This window comes from Kogia breviceps, chromosome 20, assembly GCF_026419965.1.
Source record: "Kogia breviceps isolate mKogBre1 chromosome 20, mKogBre1 haplotype 1, whole genome shotgun sequence".
In the NCBI taxonomy this organism is placed as follows: domain Eukaryota; kingdom Metazoa; phylum Chordata; class Mammalia; order Artiodactyla; family Physeteridae; genus Kogia; species Kogia breviceps.
In genome coordinates, this window is record NC_081329.1 from 18,279,155 (window position 1) to 18,304,452 (window position 25,298).

Below are 25,298 nucleotides of genomic sequence, written 5' to 3' on the forward strand. Positions count from 1 at the left end.
GATAATTAAATACATTTACTGAGTGTCAGATATAAACCAGTCTTACATGCCTGGAGTAAATATGGTGGGCTAATGTGTTACTTAGGCTTTTTGATTTTTTGTTTATGAGTATAATTATACTGTAATTTTTATTCAGTGTGCTATCTCTGTAAGGTTTTTGTGTCAGAATTATACTAGCTTCATGAAATCAGTTGGGGAGTGTTTCGTATTATTCTGTTCTCATTAAGAGTTGTAATTTGTATTCAAATTAATTCTTTCCTGAATAGCACAGACTAGAATTTCTCTGTGTGTGTGTGTGTGTGTGTGCATGTCTGTATGTGTATATATGTAAAGATTTTAAATTATTTATGTAATTTCTGTACTATGTTATACTATATTATAATGGGAGTGCTCAGGTTTTCTGTTTATTCCTAAGTCAATATGGTAAGTAATATTTTGTAGGCATTTTTTCAAGTCAAACAGATTTTCAAATTTATTGATATAATGTTGCTATAAAATATTTGTACCATTTGAACATCTATAATATCTGTAGTAATGTCCCTTTTTATTACTGATATGTATTGTTATATTTAAATATTTTATTAATTTCACCATAAATTGGTCAATTTTATTAGTTGTAATAAATCTACTTTTGACCTCATTGATCTAATATATTATAGATTTGTACTCTATTTCATTAATATCTGCCCTTCATTATTTGTTTCCATCTACATCTTGAGGATTTTTTGCTGTTGTTTTATTGCTGTTGTTTTCTAGCTTCTCAGCATAGAGGGATGTTTGATCATTACTTTTTAGCATCTCTTCTCTTCCAATATAGCTATGTGAGGCTAGACATTTTGTTTTAAGTACTGATTTAGCATATTTTACAAGTGTTGATGATAATATCGTAATCATTGTTTAGTTTGGAACACTTTCTAATTTCAACTGTTATTAGAATTTTGCCCATTGCTTATTTTAATGTGAGTTTTTAAATTTCTAACCATATGGGGATATATCAGTTAACTTTTGTTATTTAAGATTGATTGCAATGTGGTCAGAAAAACATCTCTATAATTTTCATGCTGTAATCTGTTAAGATTTGCATTAAGCCAGAGTAATGATACACTTTTTAAGGTATTTAATAGAGTAGGTTGGGATAAAATAGTCAAATAAAATATTCAATTGTTCCCCAATATATATGTCATTATGCTGAAAACTTTATACTTATATAATGTAGTAGACAGTTATATTCCAGTAAAATGGAAAACTATTCAATTGAAAAGGAGCACTTTAAAGTATTGTATTTATATATGTATATATATATTTGGGTTTTTTGGCCATGCTGAGCATCATGTGGGATCTTAGTTCCCTACCCAGGGAACGAACCCATGGCCCTGCATTGGAAGTACAGAGTCTTAACCACTGGACCACCAGGGAAGTCCCTAAAGTATTTAGATTAAGGATTCAATGCACGACCAATATGCCAATGTTGATAAAAATGTTTTAATTGTCCCATTATTCTTTTTTTTTGCTGTGTTACTGAGAAAAGATTTTATAATCTCCTGTCAAGAATCTGCATTTGGCTAGTTTTTCCTTGTAGTTTTGTCAAAGGTTGTTTTGTTTTGTTTTTTGTTTTGTTTTTTTGTGGTTTTTTTTGCGGTACGCGGGCCTCTCACTGCTGTGGCCTCTCCCGTTGTGGAGCACAGGCTCCGGAAGCGAAGGCTCAGCGGCCATGGCTCACGGACCCAGCCGCTCCACGGCATGTGGGATCCTCCCGGACCGGGGCACGAACCCGTGTCCCCTGCATCGGCAGGCGGACTCTCAACCACTGCGCCACCAGGGAAGCCCCCTGTTGCTTTGTTTTGACATCATGTTTCTACATCTATAATAATTTAAATTGCTAAATATTCATGTGAATCAATTTTTTGTCATTATGAAGTAACATTTGATATTAATGCTTTTTAATTTAGAGGTACAGAGCATATTTTTTTCCTTTTATTTAAAGACTGATGAATTTTTTGTGGGGAAATTCAGTGATACTTAAAAGGTGGAACATTTCCAGAATTTCTGTTTAATAAACATGAACATGACAGAAAGGAGAATACATAGAAACTTAAAGAAGAAAATAAAGAGTAAAAGAATTCAGCTAAAGGAAACCCAATTCAAAATTTATGAACTCTTCAAAATGAATGGGGTCAGTGAGTAATTTATTGATTTATAAAATTGGAAAGTTCAGAGCTTGATTCATTTGTTTCTGACTGGATCTGACTATTTAAGCAATAATTTCAGGAATGTCTCTCTGTCCTTCTCTTTCTCTTCTTTTTTTTTCTCCCTTTCACTGATTGGCTGATTTCTCAGGCAGACTTTCTCCATGTTGGAAGTACAGCTAAAAGCTTCAAGTTTATATCATGCTCAGTGTCTGATCTCAAAGAAGAATGTGCCTCTTTTTCAAAACTTAGAGCAAAAATCAGGAGAGCGTTTGAGTCACGTGCTTGAGTATGGATTAACTGCTTTGGTCAGAGAGAATAATATCCCATGAGAACTGAACCACTTCTAGAGAAAGAGTTGGCCTCACATGCCCCCATGGACTAACCGTGGGGGGTGTATTGTCAGGAAGGAGTCTGTGGAGCGATGGCGTGAAAAAGGTGTTTACTCCAAGGGCAATCAGGGACTTGTAAATTTAAACCATAGTGGCATACCTTTTAACATGCAGATGGGCAAAAATTAAAGCCTTTTAACGTTCAGTGTTTGCAATGATGTGGAGTTACAGGAACACTCATACTTTCTCCGGAGGAATGTAAATCAATACAACCAGTTTGGAAAGCAACTTTTTATTATTTAGTAAAATTAAAGTACAGACTCTGCTGTCCAGCCATCGCACACCCAAGTAAAAGCCCTAGAACACATTTGCCCAAGTGTAAAAGGATCCTTACACAAAAACATTTATAGCATAATTGTTATGGATTCTGATATCCTAGAAACAACCTAAAAGATTTTCAGTGAAAAATGGATCACTAATTTGTGGTATATCCGTACGATAGAATATAGCAGTGAAGGTGAATACACCAGAGCTACAATTTAACAAAATAAATCTAGTCACTGAAAAATACAAATAATATAAAATGGTGTGTCTGTGCATGTGTGTGTGTATCTTGTGCAAAACATGCAAAAATAAGAAAAATGTTTGATGGATACATACATAAGTAGTAAGGTTATAAAATGGGAGTGATAAAGACTCATTTGGGGACATTGCTGACATCTGGAGCTCCCTGAGGATGAAGGGACATATGATTAAGTACAGGTCACACTGAAAGTCTCACCTATTTTGGAAATAGATATGTATTCAGTGGGGTGGTGGGTAATATTATTTATATAATTATTATATGCATAAGTTTTTCCTAACTTGTTAGAAAAGGATGACGGTGAACAATAGTATGTGATCGTAGGGATAGTATAGACAGGCAAGGAAGTGATAAACAAGGCTCAAAAGTACAAACGGTGGAATTCATTTCATCTTAAAAACACACTTTAATTGAGGAATATTGTGCACAGGCATCGGTCTAGACACAGGACTGTAGAGAGTCCCAGGTGGGGCTACAAAGGTGAATATAACCTCAGAGTTAGTATAACTACCTTATCTGCTGATGCAAGAAGGGCTGCTCCTCCAGTTCCGAAACAGAAGGCAGTTCCTGAGGGTAGGGGGAAAGAAACAGAGACTGATCTCTGGTGAGATGCCTTGAGGATTGCAGATCCCCAAGGCTCAATAGCCCTTCTTCTGAGACAAGCTTCCCAGCCTGGCCCTGGTGACCTTCCCTTTATTCTGCTGTTTCTTATCCTCTTGCCCCCCGCACACTCAGAGTGCACTTTCCACGTGCAAGATTTTAATGACACACATCGTGTAAAATAAAATAAACTACAGGCTTATTTACATTTATAGTTCATGAAAGCAGCTTACTTTGTTTCAAACTTGGTTTGGTTTTTTTACTGACCCATGATTCATCCTGCTATGCTTGAGGACAACACACCAGACATATCCATTTTGATCTTTGCCTTGTTTTCTTTTTATTGAAGAAAACTTTCCAGTTCATGTCTTCGACTGATTTAACATAGAAAATGCAAAGCCAGTACATAATTAACGGAACCTCTCTACTAGTCTGCAAAACATGCATTTGGACACTAAAGATGACTGTAAGAAATGTGAACCTTCCAAAAAGGGCAGTGGAGCCATCTCTGAGGGAAATAAGAAATTAACATTGTTGTTGTTTTGTTTGTTTGCTTTTATAGAATCTATACAGAACATTAAATGGACTAGAGAAAATATTTGGATATGTATTGAACACTTCAATCCTTTTTAAAAACCTATTATTTTGCTTACATATTTTCTTTTCTTCCTGCCGTTCTCTTTTCTCATTCTTTTTTAAGTTGAAGGATAGCTAATTTACAATATTATATTAGTTTCAGGTGTACAGCATAGTGTTTCAGTATTTTTACAGATTATAGTTTATTAAAAGTTGTTACAGGATAATGACTATGATTCACTGTGCTGTACAATAATATATCCTTGTTGCATGTCTATTTTATACATAGTAGTTTGTATCTCTTAATCTCATATGTCTATCTTGCCCCATTTCCCTCTCCCCTCTGGTAACCACTAGTTTGCTTTCTATTATCTGTGAGTCTGTTTCTGTTTTGCTACATACATTCCTTTGTTTTATTTTTTAGATTCCACGTATAAGTGATATCATACAGTATTTGTCTTTCTCTGTCTGACTTATTTCACTAAGTGTAAGATTTTTTAGGCCCATTCACATTGTTGCAAATGGCAGAATTTCATTCTTTTTAATGGCTGAGTAATATCCCACATCTTCTTTGTCCAATCGTCCATTGATGGACACTTGGCTTGTTCCATAATGTTGTGGCAATTGTAAGTAATGCTGCTATGAACCTTGGGGTGCATGTATCTTTTCGAATTAGTGTTTTTGGTGTTTGGGGATATACACCCAGTAGTGGAATTGCTTGGTCCTACGGTAGTCCTATTTTTAGTTTTTTGAGGAACCTCCATACTGTTTTCCACAGTGGCTGCACCAGTGTACATTCCCACCAACAGTATACAGATGGCCAACGGGCACATGAAGATATGCTCAACATCGCCAGCGTGTTTGCTTGGCTCGGTCTGGGGCACACGCTGAGGTGGTCGTGGGAAGCCCGGCAGCTCCAGGGCAGTCCCCTCTCTGCCCTCTCAGTCCTGCCTCGAGGGCAAGCCAGTGAGCACGCTCCTCGGGATCAGAGCCCCGCCTTCCCACAGCCCTCCTGCCTGTCCCAGAGGCCCTCCGGCCAGCCAAGGCAGCCGGTCCTCCCCACGTAGGACCCCAGGGCCCAGGCGCCCGGTCTGTGGCTCTCACCTCTCACCCCCCAGTGTGTTCGCGTTTGTAGCCTCCCTCTCCTCTGAGTCTCCTCCCGGGGAGAACAGGTCCCAAACCGATCGCTTTTCTTCCCTTCCTGCGCAGTTCCCTGTGGATCTTTCTCACGGCCTTGGTTGTACAGGAGCCCTTCTGCCAGCTCCCAGTCCGTTTTCAGTGAGGACTTTTCCACATGTAGGTGTATTTTTGATGTGTCAGTGGGGGAAGGTGAGCTCCACATCCTCTTACTCTGCCACCTTGATCAGTCTCCCTCTTTTCTTGTTCTATACCGAATTGTTCTTTGATTTTTGAAGTTGCTGACGTGAACTTCTCAGAGATATTCTGAAAGAAGCACTTAGTCTTGATACTTTACTTAGCAATTTGGTGTTTAAGATGACTAATAAAATATAGAGCTTACAGGATAACTTGTCTCCCATGTTCTATTTGCTAAGGAATTAGAGCTCTTTACCCAGAGACATTCAGACATATTGCTTTCCTGCAACTCTGGAGGCATCTTTGATTGAGATAAGGTTAAACTGGACATCACTGCCCCTCTGAACAACTGGCTCCTAAGGTGATCTAGCCTAGAGAATATGAGATGCTAACTTGAAACCTGAAACACAGAATAAGACAACACAAAGCATGTTAGGATATAATAAATTCAGTTTCATATCGCCTAATATATTTATTTTAAACATAAATATTGACAACAATATAATATATGTCCAATTACATATATTAAGTGCTTTCCATTTGCAGAAAAGTAATATACAGAAGCACAATACATTCAAAATTATTTTCTGACTTAAAATATTTACTTATCAATGCATTGCTAATTGCTTGCAATTTTGCCTTTTGTAATTATACTAATATGTTGAATAGAGTGTAGTCTGCTGTATTAATTTATATATCTATTTTTCAATTGGATGAGTCTTTATCCATTTATTTATGGCCTAGATGCATCTCTTCTATTCCAGGTGCATAAATGTTTTCTAATCTGCTTATTTTCTTTTGCTTATTTAAATGTAATGAATTAAGGTTTGAACTTACTTTGCCACATCCAGAAACTTAACTTATATTTCTAATCGTTTCTGTGACTTATAATGCAGCATTTTTATGTTAATAAATTGTCTCCCATATAACAACATTAAGTATCATGCCAAGAAAAGTCTTGCTGCTGTGTGTGTGTATATAGTGTGTATGTATGTATGTATCTATAAGCACAGAGATCTATATACTTCAATGTCATTAAAGTCAGTGATATATTTTGTGGATCAATTCACCCAATAATTAAATATATTTGAAGGAAGCAAGGTAGTGTACATGTTAAGTTTTACATGTACAGTATCTGTAATATCTTTTAGGCAGTTCATATTTAAGGTATGCCTCAGGGCCCTGAAGATAGATTGAAACACAGAAGCCTCAAAACTCAGAAATCACTTTTATCGACACATGTGGCCTCAAACGTGGCTTTTGAACATCATCCATTTGAGTTATTATGGTTCAAAGATTAAAAGCTCAATACAGGAAAGTTAGGCCATGATTAGAAGAAAACAAAATCAGCTGAACACAGGCTGCTGAAAAAATATTTGCAAGATCAAATGCAATTACTGTGACCAGGAACGATAGGTCTCCAATATTACCATTCAATCCCATTAGGAAAGTTATTTGCTTAGGAAAACAGACTTTAAAATACAATTCATGCTGTTTTGCACTTGATAGCTTGCATGGTTAGCACCAGTTTTTAAGTATTTAGCATTGTTCTCATTGGAGGTTTTCACATTTTCTTTGTGGACCTGAAAACATATATGTAGTTTCAGAATATAAGAAAAATTTCTTGTTTTCAGAGAAATTATCCCACATGTTACCAGTGTGGAATAATGTCTTCCTCTTATTAAGTACTCCTCAGGAGCTATGATGATGGGGAGGTGTAAGTTACCAAAGTGTAAGTACTAAAGCCCGTGGACTAGGGTTGAGAGTCGGGCTGAGCGGGGGTTGAGGACTAAGGAAACGGGAAGAAACTTAAGTCTCGCACTCATTCACCTCTACAACATTCTCCTACTGAAGCCTACTAGAAACTAGACACAATTTTAAATTTAAATTTAGAAGGCGTTTTGGAATACAAATATAATCTTCTGTTTTGAATTCCTGGGGGTCATATAGCTAACAAAAAATGGTAGTACATTGTTACAGCGGTCCATTTGGACCGCTGTAACAAAATACCATAGGCTGGGTGGCTTAAACAACAGATTTTTATTTCTCACAGTTGTGGAGGCTGGAAGTCCAAGATCAAGGTGTCAACAAATCCAGTGTCTGGTGAGAGGCTGCTTCCTGGCTTGCAGACAGCCAGCTTCTCCCTGTGTCCTCACTCCGTAGACTGCACTGAGAGAGAAAGCAAACTTATTTGTGTCTTTTCATAAGGGCACCAATCCCGTTCAGGAGGGCCCCATTGTCATGACCTGACTACCTCCCAAAGACCCCATATCCTAACACCATCCCATTATGAGTTAGGATTTCAACGTATGAATGTAGGGCATACACAGACATTCAGTCCATAGCATATGTAGAGAGAAATGAAAACAAATATGCACAAAGGGTGCTATGCCCAGGTCCCTGAGTGGACCACACTGTACCTGCCAAGAGTTTCTGATGTAGATAGCAGCGGAGGGATGTTCCAGATCTGAACAGGAGGGGGAGCTAGAGACCCCTATGCCAAGTGCGTTATGCCGAAAGAAAGAAGCCACTGTTATGGAAATAGCAATTCCTCACCCCCTGACCAGTTTGAGCTTCTTGCTGAAGCCCTGCTCACGCTCAAATTAATTATGTTTTCCACATATGGGAGCTGGCTTTGTGAACTGTGGATGGATTAATGTGCAAAATTGTCCAATAAATTGAAAATAGATTTCAATTACATAATGTAATTGTATTTATTTAAAATATTTTAATAAAGAAAATTATTGATTAGAAGATACATTGGAGAACACTAAATATAATGTATGTATATATAGATATACATTTGCAATATTAAATCTAAAATGGATTCACATTCAGTAGCAATAAAGAGTGAACAAATTGCAGTATTAGAATCTATGAAGTGTAGAGTAACTAAAGGTTCAAAGCTGAATAATGCTTTATAAGTACCTTGTGATGTAGCAAGTATGGGCACTATTGTCTACTTGCAGAGAGAAACCACGAGAATCCTTCAGTCCACAAGTCCTTATTAAGCATCCAGCACATGCCAGGTATAATGCCAAGGCTTCGGGCTGCCACCAAGAACAAAGCAGACATCATCTCCCTTGTGTATATGCAAAGATTTTCTAACTGGCTAAACCCACACAGACCTTGTCAGGACTATGTCAGGATTTAGAGGTCAGATGTGTACCCAACCAACCTAGCCCAGCAATACCCTACCAAATTAGACTCCTGAAAAGGATGGTAATTTTAAAATATTAATTTAGGTATAAAACATACTGTAGAGATTAAATAATATATGTAATTGCTCTTCTTTTTCAAAAAAAAAATACATGTTAATGGTTTCCTGGATACCAGATTCATTTTTAAACCTTTCCTCTGACCATAGGAGCTGATGCTGTGGAAGCTCAGTGTAAAAGATTTGAAGTGAGAGCAAGTGAAGATGGCAGGGTGCTGTTTTCTGCAGAAGAAGATGAGATTACCATTGGGGCTGAAAAGCTGAAAGTTACAGGTACTGTAGATGGAGGTCTTGGAACACTGTTTACTTGAAAGAATACGCAACTGAACAAGAAACTACTTTTTAATATCTATGGTCCCCACGCCTGAAATTGAGTCTCGCATAATATCATGATATCACATCATTTGATTTTCCAGTAGTCATAAACAGAAAGCTCTGGTCGTGGTTGCAGAAGAAGCTATAAATATTAGCCTCAATGATATAAAAGCAAAGCTGCACGTCTCAGGCAGGGTTAGGTGGAGGAAACTGAGTGTGGATGGTGGAAGAAAAGGTGGGGTACAAACAATGATTAAAGATTACTCAAGATGATAGATAAATACAATTTAGAGGTATTACTTAACAGTAAAAGATATGCAAAAGAAGAACTAAATGTAAATATCAACTTTAGAACGAAGTAAGGGGAAGGTGATAAGTAAATTAAATTCCTGTTCTTTAGGGCTCATCATTGTTTTCAAAAGTATATAAATCAAGAAATAGTGCTAATCACCTATTATTGAGACATTATTAAAGTCATTTTTCTAATATTAGGGCCGTTAGTGTCAACCACCAACTGAAATGAGAAAGCAAAAACAAGAACAAAAGAACAGAAAGTTAAAAGCACGTTTGGGAATGGAGAAGAATTTTATTAATACTATTTTAAGCGTTTTAAGTACAATCTCTTTTGAATAATTTGATTTACAACCACAATACATATTATTTTGATAAAAATGTTTTTAAAAGACAAAGAGGCCTATATTAAAAAAATTAAATATATTTGGCTGCGCATTTCCCAAATTTGAGTTTGGGGACAGCTCATGGGATATCTATCATATCTAGGCAGAACAGAGCCTGTGGGCCATGTGAGAGCAGTTAGCATGGTAAATGACCTCAGCTCTCGGGCTGTTTGGTTTAAATTCTGCCTCCACCATTCAATATTTTGAGTAAATCTATGCCGTCTATTTTCCTTCATCTAAGTGATTGAAATGATAGTGCGCACATGCCTTTGTGTGCATGTGTGTTTTTAGAATGTTTTGGGCACATAATGAAGACGTTGTAAAGGTTAGCTTTTTGTTTTTATTAATAAAGATGATATTGCCAGTATCCCAGACATCAGGGTCTGCGCGGATTTCAAGAAAGATACACTATTAACTAACCATGAAATTCAACAAAGATTGTTGAATGGGGATCTTCACTGGGCATCTCTGGTCTGGCTCACAATCTACCACCACCATCCTTACTGTCCCCGAGGGCCTCCTTTCTTTCTTTCGTCAGTTTTCTGATGAGTAGCTGGAGGCTGCACCATTAGGTTAGTGTTTGGGCTGGTTCCCAGCATTGCCCATCAGCCTCATTTCTCTTTCTTTCTTAAGACTCCTTGAAAAGATCAGCAGTAATCATGTACATGGGGTGAACATTGGCCTTCCTAAGTCTTGAGTTGGCAGTCAGGGAGCCAAAAAAAATTTTTTTTAATTAAAATATCATGAGGAGGGCTTCCCTGGTGGTGCAGTGGTTAAGAATCCACCTGCCAGTGCAGAGGACATGGGTTCGAGCCCTGGTCCGGGAAGATCACACATGCCGCAGAGCAACTAAGCCCGTGCGCCACAACTACTGAGCCTGCACTCTAGAGCCTCCGAGCCACAGCTACTGAGCCCACGTGCCACAACTACAGAAGCCCGTGCGCCCAGAGCCCATTCTCCGCAACAAGAGAAGCCACCACAATGAGAAGCCTGCACACCGCAACAAAGAGTAGCCCCCGCTCGCCGCAGCTAGAGAAAGCCTGAACGCAGCAACAAAGACCCAACGCAGCCGAAAATAAATAAATAGATAAAATAAATTTATTTTTAAAAAAATCATGAGGATTTTCCTTGGCAAAGAGCACAAACAAATCAGAAAGGACATTGACTTTAGAGCCCTTGATGCTAACATCTGAGTTGCTAGTTGGTGAGAAAGTCAGGAACCAGAGTAAAAATGCACTCAGAGGGATTGGGTAGATGTGATTTTAATATTTAACAATCTTTGAACCTTGGTAGTGCCTGCAGTTATTAGCTTTGATACCAAAATAATCCTCATGGCTTTTAGGATATTACACACATAACCAAAAATTATATCATCCATTTCAGATATTTGCATTGGGTACTTGTATTCATAAGTGAAGGGTAGTTCTGTAGCTCTTGATGGCTTTTATGATCTCATGGAATTCTAACTTTTTCTGATCTTTCTATTACCTTGATTTTTCTCATAACTATTGCAGTGAAGTACTGTCTTCACAAAATTAGACCCAATAACTAGTTTTCTTAATTTTTCTTGGAGGCAGATGGATACTCACATTTATTTCCTCTTTTTCTCGGTAGCCTGGTTGCCATCTTTGAATTGTTAATTGGACAATTAAGTCAGAGGAAAAAGTGCTCCCTAAAAAAATCTGAGGTTTTTTGCTTTTCAGTTAACTGTCTTAGGGCAGTCATCTCTGCTGACCTATTATTCATTCTTTCTCTCTTTCTCCCCTTTGTATGTGTGTGATGTATGCATGGTATATTGTATGATGTATAGATGGATAAATACATATATCTCACTCTAGCTCTGTTTTTCCATTTCTTTCTCTGTCTCAAACATATGCACACAGCTTTGAGTTTATTTTTCATAATACACTTGTTTAATCTCTATTTTCCAATTATCTCAAAAAATTAATTAATCAGTTTTACAATATGTTTATGTATCATATGACTCCAGAAGATCCTAAATAATAAACTAATACAATTTTGAATTCATAATTATAGAATCCAGGCAGATTTTTGTAAAGGATGGAAGCATCACACAGGAGGGAACAATGAGAGTGTCTGTAACAAGTAACCCTGGCTTTTAACCTGATGCGGGTATGCAAGGGCCACATCTTTCAAAAATAAATGCTAAGTTAGGGAGTACTTTATTTTATTTTATTTTTAAAATAAATTTATTTATCTATTTATTTCTTTATTTTTGGCTGCGTTGGGTCTTTGTTGCTGCTCACGGGCTTTCTCTAGTTGTGGTGAGTAGGGGCTACTCTTCATTGTGGCACGCAGGCTTCTCATTGCGGGGGCTTCTCTCGTTGTGGAGCACAGGCCCTTGGCACGCAGGCTTCAGTAGCTGTGGCACGCAGCCTCAGTAGTTGTGGCTCACAGGCTAAGTAGTTATGGCACACGAGCTTAATTGCTTAGCGGCATGTGGGATCTTCCCAGACCAGGGCTCAAACCCCTGTCCCCTGCATTGGCAGGCAGATTTTCAACCACAGCGCCACCAGGGAAGTCCTAGGGGAGTACTTTAATATAATTAAAATTCCCCTCAGTATCCAGTCACACTTCTGTTTCTCACAGAAATCATAAAAATCAGATGAGAAATAAATAAATAACTGCTTCCCTGGTGGCACAGTGGTTAAGAATCCACCTGCCAATGCAGGGGACATGGGTTCGAGGCCTGGTCCAGGAAGATCCCATATGCCATGAAGCAACTAAGCCCGAGCACAACTACTGAGCCTGTGCTCTAGAGCTCACGAGCCACAACTACTGAAGGCCACGTGCCTAGAGCCTGTGCTCCACAGCAAGAGAAGCCACTTCAATGAGAAGTCCATGCACTGAAATGAAGAGTAGCCCAAGCTCGCCCCAACTAGAGAAAGCCTGTGCGCAGCAACGAAGACCCAACGCAGCCAAAAATAAATAAATTAATTAAAATTACTTTTTTTTGAAAAAAGTAAGAAATGAAAAAGAAATGAAGAAAACAATAGCAAAGATCAATAAAACTAAAAGCTGTTTCTTTGAGATGATAAACAAAATTGATAAACCATTAGCCGGACTCATCAAGAAAAAACAGGAGGATTCAAATCAGCTGAATTAGAAATGAAAAAGGAGAAGTAACAACGGACACTGCAGAACTACAAAGGATCATGAGCGATTACTACAAGCAACAATATGCCAATAAAATGGACAACCTGGAAGAAATGGACAAATTCTTAGAAAAGCACAACTTTCTGAGACTGAACCAGGAAGAAGTAGAAAATATGAACAGACAAATCACAAGCACTGAAATTGAAACTGTGATTAGAAATCTTCCAACAAACAAAAGCCCAGGACTAGATGGCTTCACAGGCAAAATCTATCAAATATTTAGAGAAGAGCTAACACCCATCATTCTCAAACTCTTCCAAAATATAGCAGAGAGAGAAACACTCCCAAACTCATTCTATGAGGCAACCATCACTCTGATAAGAAAAGCAGACAAAGATGCCACAAAAGAATAAAACTACAGGCCAATATCACGGATGAACATAGATACAAAAATCATCAACAAAATTGTAGCAAACAGAATCCAACAGCACATTAAAAGGATCATACACCATGATCAAGTGGGGTTTATCACAGGAATGCAAGGATTCTTCAATTTATGCAAATCAATCAATGTGATACACCATATTAACAAACTGAAGGATAAAAACCATATGATCATCTCAAAAGATGGAGAAATAGCTTTTGACAAAATTCAACAACGATTTATGACAAAAACCCTCCAGAAAGTAGGCATACATGGAACTGACCTCAACATAATAAAGGCCATATATGACAAACCCACAGCCAACATCGTTCTCAATGGTGAAAAGCTGAAACCATTTCCATTAAGATCAAGAACAAGCCAAGGTTGTGCCCACTCTCACCCCTATTATTCAACATAGTTTTGGAAGTTTTAGCCACAGCAATCAGAGAAGAAAGAGAAATAAAAGGACTCCTAGTCAGAAAAGAAAAAGTAAAACTGTCACTGTTTGCAGTTGATATGATACTATACATATAGAATCCTAAAGATGCTACCAGAAAACTACTAGAGCTAATCAATGAATTTGGTAAAGTAGCAAGATACAAATTAATGCACAGGAATCTCTTGCATTCCTATATGCTAATGATGAAATATCTGAAAGAGAAATTAAGGAAACACTCCCATTTACCACTGCAACAAAAAGAATAAAATACCTAGGAATAAACCTACCTAAGGAGATAAAAGACCTGTATGCGGAAAACTATAAGACACTGATGAAAGAAATTAAAGATGATACAAACAGATGGAGAGATATACCATGTTCTTGGGTTGGAAGAGTCAACATTGTGGAAATGACTATCCTACCCAAAACAATCTACAGATTCAATGCAATCCCTGTCAAACTACCAATGTTATTTTTCACAGAACTAGAACAAAAGAAATTCACAATTTGTATGTAAACACAAAAGACCCCGAATAGCCAAAGGAATCTTGAGAAAGAAAAACTGAGCTGCAGGAATCAGGCCACCTGACTTCAGACTACAGAATACAAAGCTACAGTAATCGAGATAGTGTGGTACTGGCACAAAAACAGAAATGTAGATCAATGCAACAGGATAGAAAGCCCAGAGATAAACCCATGCACATATGGTCACCTTATCTTTGATAAAGGAGGCAAGAATATACAATGGAGAAAAGACAACTTCTTCAATTAGCAGTGCTGGGAAAACTGGACAGCTACATGTAAAAGAATGAAATTAGAACACTCCCTAACACCATACACAAAAATAAAATCAAAATGGATTAAAGACCTAAATATAAGGGCAGAGACTATCAAACTCTTAGAGCAAAACATAGAACACTCTGTGACGTACATTGCAACAAGATCCTTTTTCACCCACCTCCTAGAGAAATGGAAATAAAAACAAAAATTAAAAAATGGGACCTAATGAAACTTAAAAGCTTTTGCACAGCAAAGGAAACCATAAACAAGAGGAAAAGACAACCCTCAGAATGGGAGAAAGTATTTGCAAACAAAGCAACTGACAAAGGATTAGTCTCCAAAATATACAAGCAGCTCATGCAGTTCAATATCAAAAATACAAACAACCCTGGCTTCCCTGGTGGCGCAGTGGTTGAGAGTCCACCTGCCGATGCAGGGAACATGGGTTTGTGCCCCGGTCCAGGAAGATCCCACATGCCATGGAGAGGCTAGGCCTGTGAGGCATGGTCACTGAGCCTGCACATCCGGAGCCTGTGCTTCACAACAGGAGAGGCCACAACAGTGAGAGGCCCGTGTACCACAACAAACAAACAAACAAAAAAACAAACAACCCAATCCAAAAATGCGCAGAAGACCGAAAGAGACATTTCTCCAAAGAAGATATACAGATTGCCAACAAACACATGAAAGGATGCTCAACATCACTAACCATTAGAGAAATGCAAATCAAAACTACAATGAGGTATCACCTCACACCAGTCAGAATGACCATCATCAAAAAATCTACAAACAATAAATGCTGGAGAAGGTGTGGAGAAAAGGGAACCCTCTTGCACTGTTGGTGGGAATGTAAATTGATACAGCCACTATGGAGAACAGTATGAAGGTTACTTAAAAAACTAAAAATAGAAATACCATGTGACCCAGCAATCCCACTACTGGGCATGTACCCTGAGAAAACCATAATTCAAAAAGAGTCATGTACCACAATGTTCACCACAGCTCTATTTACAATAGCCAGGACATGGAAGCAACCTAAGTGTCCATCAACAGATGAATGGATAAATGAGGTGTGGCACCTATATACAATGGAATATTACTCAGCCATAAAAAGAAACAAAATTGATTTATTTGTAGTGAGATGGATGGACCTAGAGTCTGTCATACAGAGTGAAGTAAGTCAGAAGGAGAAAAACAAATACCGTATGCTAACACATATATATGGAATCTTAAGAAAAAAAAAAAAAATGGTTCTGAAGAACCTAGGGCCAGGACAGGAATGAAGATGCAGATGTAGAGAATAGACTTGAGGACACAGGGAGGGGGAAGGGTCAGCTGGGACGAAGTGAGAGAGTGGCATGGACATATAGACACTACCAAATGTAAAACAGATAGCTAGAGGGAAGCAGCAGGGAGATCAGCTGGGATAGCAGCCACATAGCACAGGGAGATCAGCTCTGTGCTTTGTGACCACCTAGAGGGGTGGGATAGGGAGGGTGGGAGGGAGACACAAGAGGGAGGAGATAAGGGGATATATATATATATATATATGTATGTATGTATAGTTGATTCACTTTGTTATACAGCAGAAACTAACACAACATTGTAAAGCAATTATACTCCAATAAAGATGTTTAAAAAGTAATGCCACCTAACCTTGTGAGTAGAAAACAAACACAGATAAATCGAGCTCTCTTTGTTTCCCTATTGGCACACAATGAATTACATGGCAAGTGATAACTTAAAATTCACAGGAGCATGTGGAACAATAAGAGGTAAAAAAAAAAACTCATAGAAACAGAAGGACGAAGGGAGTTTGTTTCGGCATTAGCAAGTGCTTTCTTCCTAGCTCTTTCCCAACTGGTCTCTATCTATGAATGCCACACTATCCTGTTATTGGAGGATAGACGTTTTGAGACTTGCATTTTTCACCTCAATTTTTATAAAACGATTATTACTAAAAGAGTGAAAACATATGTATTAAGGCAGGTTGCCAGATGAAGATTCCGACTTTGTCCACAACTGCACAGACACTCAGAAAATGACAGGTTAAACTCTGATGTTTTATTTATTTTTTTAAAATATTTTTTGATGTGAACCATTTTTGAAGCCTTTATTGTTTGTTACAATATTGCTTCTATGTTATGTTTTGGTTTTTTGACCCCTAGACATGGGGGATCGTTAGCTCCCGGATCGGGGATCAAACCCACACCCCCTGCATTGGAAGAGCAGAATCTTAACCGCTGGACCGCCAGGGAAGTCCCTCTGATATTTTAGAATCACTTAGCTATATTGAGATAAGAAGGAAAGTCTAACTAAACTGTGTTTAATAAGGTACTGTGTTAGAAGTCCTAGTTGCGTTCAGATGCATTTGTATATATTAACTCTGTAGCTCAGGTCCATAAAGCCATTTACAGAATTAGCATCTTTTGAACACACAAGTTTTTTTTTAACTGGAAAAATGACTGTAGAGTTTCAGATACAGGCATACCTCATTTTATTGCTCTTTGCTTTATTGCACTTTGCAGATATTGTGTATTTTACAAACTGAAGGTGTGTGACTACCCCGTATTAAGCAAATCTATGGGCACCACTTTTCCAAGAGCATTTGCTCAGTTCATATCTTTGTGTCACACTTTGTTAATTCTTGCAATATTTTAAATCCTTCACCAGCAAAAAAAATTATGACTCACTGAAGGCTCACTTGATGGTTGGCATTTATTTAGCAATAAAATATTTTAAATTAAGGTATGTACATTTTTTTAGATGTAATGGTATTGCACACTTAACGGACTGCAGTGTAGTAAAAACATATCTTTAACAAAAACAAAAACAAGAACATAACTTTTATACGCTCTGGGAAACCAAAACATTTGTGTAACTTGCTTTATTGCATTTATTTGCTTTCTTGCCATGGTTTGGAACCAAACCCGCAATGTCTCCAGGGTATGCCTGTAAATCCATAAACACATGTAGCATCTGAAGCCGCTAAAGACAGTTGGGTACCACCACTTTTGGATAAATTTCTATGGATTTCTATTTTCCATGTAATGTGCTTTAGTGGCAATGTATCAGAAGTATTGGGGGGGGGGAAGCATTAAGAAACAGAGGTGCTGCTAAGATGAGTACCTGTCCTTGTGCATTTCACTTGAAATGATCAGCATGGTGTGCCAGTTGGAAACACGATCTTCCTGCCTATGACTACCAGCAGTAGAAAGCCCATCTTACTTTTCTCCAGAAACTAGTTTAAATATGGGTGAAGAATCTAAAGAATAAAATAAGACAAAAAGGCAGGATTAAGGTAATCCTTTATTTTCCCAAAGAACCTGAGTTTATGGTACAACTAACAGTACATTTTTAGATAAATGATTTCCACAGGGATCAGAAAAGCTTAAATTGCATATGGATTAAGTAATGATAAAGTTTGTACAGGAAAGGGCTATACGGAAAATATTCCTGCATAACAATGAATGTGACCTTAAAGTAGCAAAACTAGCACTAGCTATGCTGTATCTGTATTTAGGTAAAATGTCCAAATCTCAAAACAAAATATACTACTAGATCAAGTGTTTCAAAGCTTGCACAGGTAACTCAAATGTAGTAAAAAGGTAATTCACGTAGAGATCTTGTCTTCTTAATTTTCCAAATCACATCATGAACTGATTTTTTATGAAATGTTTTGCAAAATTTAAAAAAAGTATAGGTAGTTCATTTGCTATCAAGTTATTTCACATTTTTATGTTTCAGTTTCTGTTAGAATGTGCACAATGGAGTGATCGAACAATTCAAATGTAGCTGCCTTTTGATAAATCCATAACAACAAATCTTATGATTATGTTTGCTAAAGATATGCTGTTGGTAACACTGGTTCACTGGATATTTTTTAAACGTCTCAGGTGTGTATTGCTTCTTATTTCTTTAGTGGTTATTAAGGTAAAGGGCAAAATGACAATCTTAGTAATTATAGACCTTGGAATTACTTATTATTTTCTGAAAATATATATCCTAAGAGTGAATGATGAAAGCTCTGCTTGACCTTCTGATATTCTTTTCTGAAGGTGGAAATTTGAAAGAGGGATTATTTCTATATCTTTTTCCTAGATGTAGTTTCCATCAAGTATCATTCAATTTGAAAATTTTTTTTCTTTTTTGTTTTCTCCACACGCTTTTAAATTTCAGTTATTTTATGCTTCATTAAAAGGAATAGAAGGAATTAACAAAAGAAGAGCTTTTTTTCCCCAAAAAAATCAGAGATAAATGCTAGAAAAATACAAGCTACTTGAAGGTTATAAAATATGAGCAAGAAGGGTCTCTGTGTAATTTCAAATTTTGATATGTTTAAGTTTAATTTTCTTTATTAGTGATAAAACCTTTCATTTTTGAATATATTTCATCTTGAGGAAAATAGCTTTATTCTAATGTATTTTCAGTCTGATCATCTAAGTATCTTTTCCATGATCTCTTTTTATCTTCTGAAAACCTTAAAAAGTTGAAAAGAGGACATGATTTGGCATCTGAGAGTAAATGCCTTGAGATATTTTTTAAATTATGAAAAATGCTGACTGAAAAGTAAAAACAGATTTTGAAATAATTTATCTTCAGAAATATTGGCAGCTTATTCTCTGCTCTCAAATGAACAACATGGTAGGGGTTTGTTTTTGTTTCAGAGAGACAATTTAACAATACTGTTTCCCTGTTTTACTAGAAAAATTAACATTGAATAGGCCCATAATAACAGTTTTAATAAATTCAGATCATCACCTCAGGATATTAATAACCTGATTTGTTTTGAAGTATTAAACAAAGAAATAACTGGGAAACAGAAATGTAGCAAGTTTTACATATCAATCATAAAATACTGCAGAATAATTTTTAATTTATTCACACTTTTATTAATTTTTTCATTCCCATTCTTTCTTTCACTTACTGATCCTTAACTGTATATCAGAATTCAAGATCAGTACTAAGCATACAAAATTTATTAAGACAAAGTCCTTGAGTTCAAGGAACCCATAAATTACTGGGTAGAAGTTTAACGTGAATTGCAAAGCAGTGTAACTGCTATGTAGAGTAATTTTCACAAGGAGCTGGGGAAGCTGAGCAGAAAGAGCAAGAGCAGGAAGGACACAGAAAATGTTTCACAGAGGGAATCATTTGGGATCAGATCCTGAAAATGAGTAGAGATGGCCATTAAAGGGGCAAGAGCGGTACATCGGGAAGAGCGGCGCTCATAACAGTTCATAAACATTTCAAACTCTGCAAAAGGTTTCTTGTCACTGGAGTGTAAAATGCAGAAAACTGCTAACAGGTAAGTTCTACTAAGGAATTTGGGTTTGACTTCCACAGACTTTTGGATTCCAGAAGCATTTTAAGTGAGAATTACACAGTCAGCTTTGAGTTTCAGAACGTTAGTTGGCTGTGGTATCGAGGAATAACTGGGAGAAAATATAAGTGATACTGAAGTTGTAAAAAGAAGTAAACTAATAAGGAAGTTGAACAAGAAAGGGCATCTCAGTATATTTTCCCATTTCTGACTTGAGTTTTTAGGGCATGATTGTACCATTAATCAAACTAGGAGGGTTAAAAAGAGGGGAAAAAGCTTTCAAGAAGAAAGTCCTCACATATGTAAGATACCATGTTGCTCACAAGAATACAATGGGATATAAGGAACGTCTTTGATATTTATATATTTTTTAGCTGAGACGGGGAGTAATATATAACTTAGCATGTAAAATTTCAAAATAGTTATGATAGCTTCCCAATGAGTGCTATAGGTAGTAAACCCCAAATATAGTCAGAGAATGAACAAATTGTATCATTTTATTTTGCTCAGTTAAATTAGAAAAAGCTCTGTCAACCTGGAAAATCAAATGGAGTCGATAAATGAAAGTTTAGATAGAGTATCTTTCAACTACCTGAGCACATAACCTCTTCAGAGAACTATGATCCCAGGTGAAGTCCACTCCAATGAACTCAAGCCGTTCATGGTTTTAGATTGAGCCTTAATTCCAGAAAGGTCAAAGTAAGGTGACCTGTTCTCTGTAGTTCGATGATCACTCTAACTAAAGGCTAGTGCTGCTTGTGGGCGAATTGCTAAATGCCCTATGGACCTACGTCTTGAAACAATTAATACTATACTACATCAGAGCTCACTCTCCACATTTTCATTCAAGCTTTGCTGCTTGTAGAAAGAACTGAATATTGTGACCTATCCCTCCCTCAAATTCACTTAACTGGAAATAAAGAAAAGGGAAGGAAATGGATCTTGTTGTATGATCAGAAGGTGAAAATCCTCACTCAGTCTGAACTTTTCTAAATAAGATCATCTTAAAAAGGGTCAACATGGTGGAACTTAGATTTACCCTCCTTGGCCCTACACTACCTTAAACTCCTTTTCCAATTTTTCTCTTTTATTTTCTGTACTCCTATTTTCAATTGTCCCATTTTTAGAAGAATATTTGGTGCATAACAGTAGTAATGAAAACCAGTGTGTCTGTCCACTTGCTTATACTGACTCCTGGATTCACGTTATCCTCAGGCACTGAAGGAGCAGTGTTTGGGCACTCTGTTGAAACACCTCACATCAGAGCAGAACCTTCCCAAGACCTCAGGTAAGTCCTGGCATTTATACCTGTGTCACTGTTTCCACCACTGATGATGGTCCTTGATATATAAAGAACTAAAGCAGAAAATGTGCTACGTAACTATATAAAGAATTGACATTCCCTGCCTACATGGTAGATAGATAATCAGATATTTCATTGACGGCAAGAAAATGTGAGTTATTATTCTGTCCTTCTGTATATTTTTCCTTTACAAACATACAATGGATATAAAATAAACATATCGGACAGGAGGAGTGTGGAAAAAGAAAAGAAAAGGCAGTTATAGAGGTTGTTGAGAGGAGGACTAATAAAAATAGGGCTTTCAGAAAATCTGATATAGATAATGAAATATATGGCACGCATAGGCATAAAGAAAGGGGAGGCAGAGAGTGAGAGAAAGCTATAAATAGTCAGAGAGGCTTAAGTAGAGGAAATCAGAAACAAATGTAAACAGTGATCAGTAAAAGGCAGAACTTAATTGCCCTGTGATACGTTCCTCAATCTAATATTTCCAGTGGAATAAGCTCCATCTGTCAGTTTGAGAGGACAACATTATAAGGTATTCTCCCTAGAATAATCATGGCAATCACTGATAAAGTTGAAATACTAAAATCTATTAACTTATCTATTGCTCTTAATTCAATAAATATATATTTAATATATACTTTATATATTTTATATAAAATTATACCTATTATAATAACTTGTGGTAATCATTTTGTGATATATACATTTGTGAAAATCATTATGTTGTATACCTTAAACCAATACAATGTTATATGCCAATAAAAAAAGATATTTCCTCTAATTAATTTCAAATAGGTATATTTTTTTAACATCTTTATTGGAGTATAATTGCTTTACAATGGTGTGTTAGTTTCTGTTTTATAGCAAAGTGAATCAGCTATACATATACATATATCCCCATATCTCTTCCCTCTTGCGTCTCCCTCCCTCCCAGCCTCCCTATCCCAGCCTTCTAGGTGGTCACAAAGCACCGGGCTGATCTCCCTGTGCTATGCGGCTGCTTCCCACTAGCTATGGGTTTTACTTTTGGTAGTGTATATATGTCCATTTGCTATGATATGGAAAAAGACAACCCATATTGATATAAAAAAATAAATTACATATTTAAAATCATTTTTAAAGCTGAATTAAATTATTAACCTGAGAGATAGAGTCTTTGTCTTGAAACACAATAAAATATTAAGCAAAATACCCATTTTATTTCATGAAGAGCAGGCTCAGCCCTTCCTATGTGGATGAGTGGAAAAAATGCTCAAATAAAAATAGAAAAATAAGGTTGAAAAATGTTAATTTTAAAAAAAGTCATACTTTGGACTTCCCTGGTGGTGCAGTGGTTAAGAATCCACCTGCCAATGCAGGGGACACAGGTTTGAGCCCTGGTCCTGGAAGATCCCACATGCCACCGAGCAACTAAGCCGTGCGCCACAACTACTGAGCCTGTGCTCTAGAGCTTGTGAGCCACAACTACTGAGCCCACGTGCCACAACTACTGAAGCCTGCACGCCTAGAGCCTGTGCTCTGCAACAAGAGAAGCCACTGCAATGAGAAGCCCGCACACTGCAAGGAAGAGTAGCCCCTGCTCACCACAACTAGAGAAAGCCCGCGCGTGGCAACAAAGAACCAAAGCAGCCAAAAATAAATAAATTTATTTTAAAAAGTCATACTTTTACAACAGTAAATATTGCAGACCTTTATAGTTCCATGATAAAATTCCTTAAAACAACTCAGTTTTTCACTAGTTGAGTAGCCCAGATTCAAACAAGCTAGTTACGAATAACAGGAGAAGGTGCTCCTCTTCATGTGATCAGACTTTTTTTTTTTTTTTTTTTTTTTTTTTTTGCGGTATGCGGGCCTCTCACTGTTGTGGCCTCTCCCGTTGCGGAGCACAGGCTCCGGACGCACAGGCTCAGCGGCCATGGCTCACGGGCTTAGTTGCTCCGCGGCATGTGGGATCTTCCCGGACCAGGGCACGAACCCGTGTCTCCTGCATCGGCAGGCGGATTCTCAACCACTGCGCCACCAGGGAAGCCCCAGACATTTTTTAATAAGACAAATATAATAATTATTTACTTTATGCTGAAACCCCAAGGATTTAGGAGGGTTGAAGAATATGTGAAAACAGTGTCTCATAGTGTGTTATAGTCTTGATTTATGACTATTCTCATTTAGGACCTCTACATTTTTGTATAAATTATCTTTTCCTTCTTTACTTAACAAGATTGTGTTGCCACTAGAACGGGATCTATGTCTTCCTTGCTTACCTTTAGTTCAATAACAGCCAGCCACTCTGTCTCACACATAATAGTTTTATTATAATTGGTTAATGTGAATTACTGAAACTTAGTAAAACTGAATAACGAGGATGCTAAATGCCTATATATAAGGAATGTGGTATCATTTGTTTTTGTATTACTAAGACACGTGACTAACATTGATTTCCTTCCTGGTAAATCCCCACCACTACCCACCAGAAGCAAACTACTCTCATTTTCTTTTGCCTTGTATTAGATTAGGCTGACTTAGTACTAAGATAAATTGATCATACAAGATGTACTTCTTTGTAAGATTTATTTCATTCCACATAATGTTTTTTAGAGCCATTCATGATGTTGTCTTTATCAATAGTTCCTTCTGCTTTATTGCTGATCCATTATATGAACATACAATATTTTATCTATGCATTTTCATAATTGAAAGATGCTTGGGATGTATCTGGCTATGTTAAGTTTTATGTAAAAATGCCAGAGCTTTCCAAAGTGGTTGTATCATTTTTCTCTTTGTCGACAAAAATTCAATTAACAATCAAGTTAAGAAGAATTAATGAAAGGGAATTTTTTTCAAGCCAAATTGAGGATTATAATCCGGGAGACAGACTGTCAGAAGCCCTGAGAACGGTTCCACCTGTCAGAGGTGGAAAGCACAGTCATGTACATTTTCGAGACAAAGGATCATACATCAAAATGGCATACTGGTATTTTACATAAAGTGCACCGATGGTTCACAGTCCAGGTAAGCATCGTACAAAGGGAACAGCAAGTCATTATGACCCCCTACAGATCTGGGAAAGAATGCTATTCTTTTAAGAAGTTGCACAGCTAGTGTCAGAAGAAAGGAAAAGAAAAGAGAGAGATCTTTCTGTGGAGCAGGCAGGCATTCCCACCTTTGAGGCGCTCTGGTTAATGTTTAATGGAGCTGCACACTGCACGTTAGGGACAGAGGGAGGAGGACCAAACTAAGAGAGAGAATTTTATTTTTAAATTTTCTGTCCTTCCTTAAAATAGCTTTCAGTGTATTATTATAAATATATGGCTAACACACTAATAAAGAACAGATCTAACGATGTTCTGCAATGAATAAAATATTTTGTTTAAGGTGCGCTGTAATTTTATTTATTAGGTAACTGAGCCCCAGTGAGGTTAACTGGATTTAAAATTTCTAGTAGAACTTGTGTAGAAACTATGAGCTTATTATTCAAAGTCCTATGTTTAATTCTTTCATTAGACTGATGTAACTCTTGCACATAATAATTCTCAGTGAGTTTATACCTGAATTTCCCAGACTGCTTCTTGGAAATAACTTTCATTACTTCATAGTATGCAGCAACACTTTTAATACATATAGGAAATACTTTTTCTATATCCTGCAGTTTATAATATAGCCTCTAGAAGTACCCAGCTTCTAGTAAGAGCCTGGGAAAATATTATTTATAAAATAGTCAATGAAATATATTATTACACCATCATCAAATCCTTTTGATAAATTGGGATAACTGTTAACATGATGTCTACTTTTTATTTTATATATTTTAAGTTTTGTGTCTACATCTACTTTTTCTATAACGTTCTTTGGATAGTTAGTATCATGGTCATATGCTTACCTGATTTCAAAACCTTTTAGAAGTGCCGCATTGTGCTTAAATGCAAATATTACTTTCTTATTGTCAGAATTCATGGGGTTTAACACTTGCAGTTTGGATGGAAATATAGAACAAAATTTGCACACCGCTTGTGAAAAATGTGTTTTTTCCTTATTCACCAAGTGATAGACCTAGAGACAATGGGCAGTTCTAGGCAGGTAATGTGTGTAAATGTAATATTTAAATGTAA

General features: G+C 37.0%; 1 protein-coding gene across 6 annotated transcripts in view; it reads left to right on the top strand.

The window, feature by feature from the left end:
* Positions 1-25,298, top strand: part of SGCZ (sarcoglycan zeta) — a 926,925-nt gene that overhangs the window by 745,496 nt on the left and 156,131 nt on the right. For all 6 annotated transcript variants that reach the window (XR_010838464.1, XR_010838463.1, XM_067022529.1 and 3 more), the window contains 2 exons: positions 8,959-9,081; positions 21,099-21,171. Coding sequence is in view for 4 of the 6 variants with exons in the window: in XM_067022529.1 (XP_066878630.1) it covers positions 8,959-9,081; positions 21,099-21,171 (196 nt within the window). In the remaining 2 variants the exon portion in view is untranslated. The remainder of the gene's footprint in view (positions 1-8,958; positions 9,082-21,098; positions 21,172-25,298) is intronic.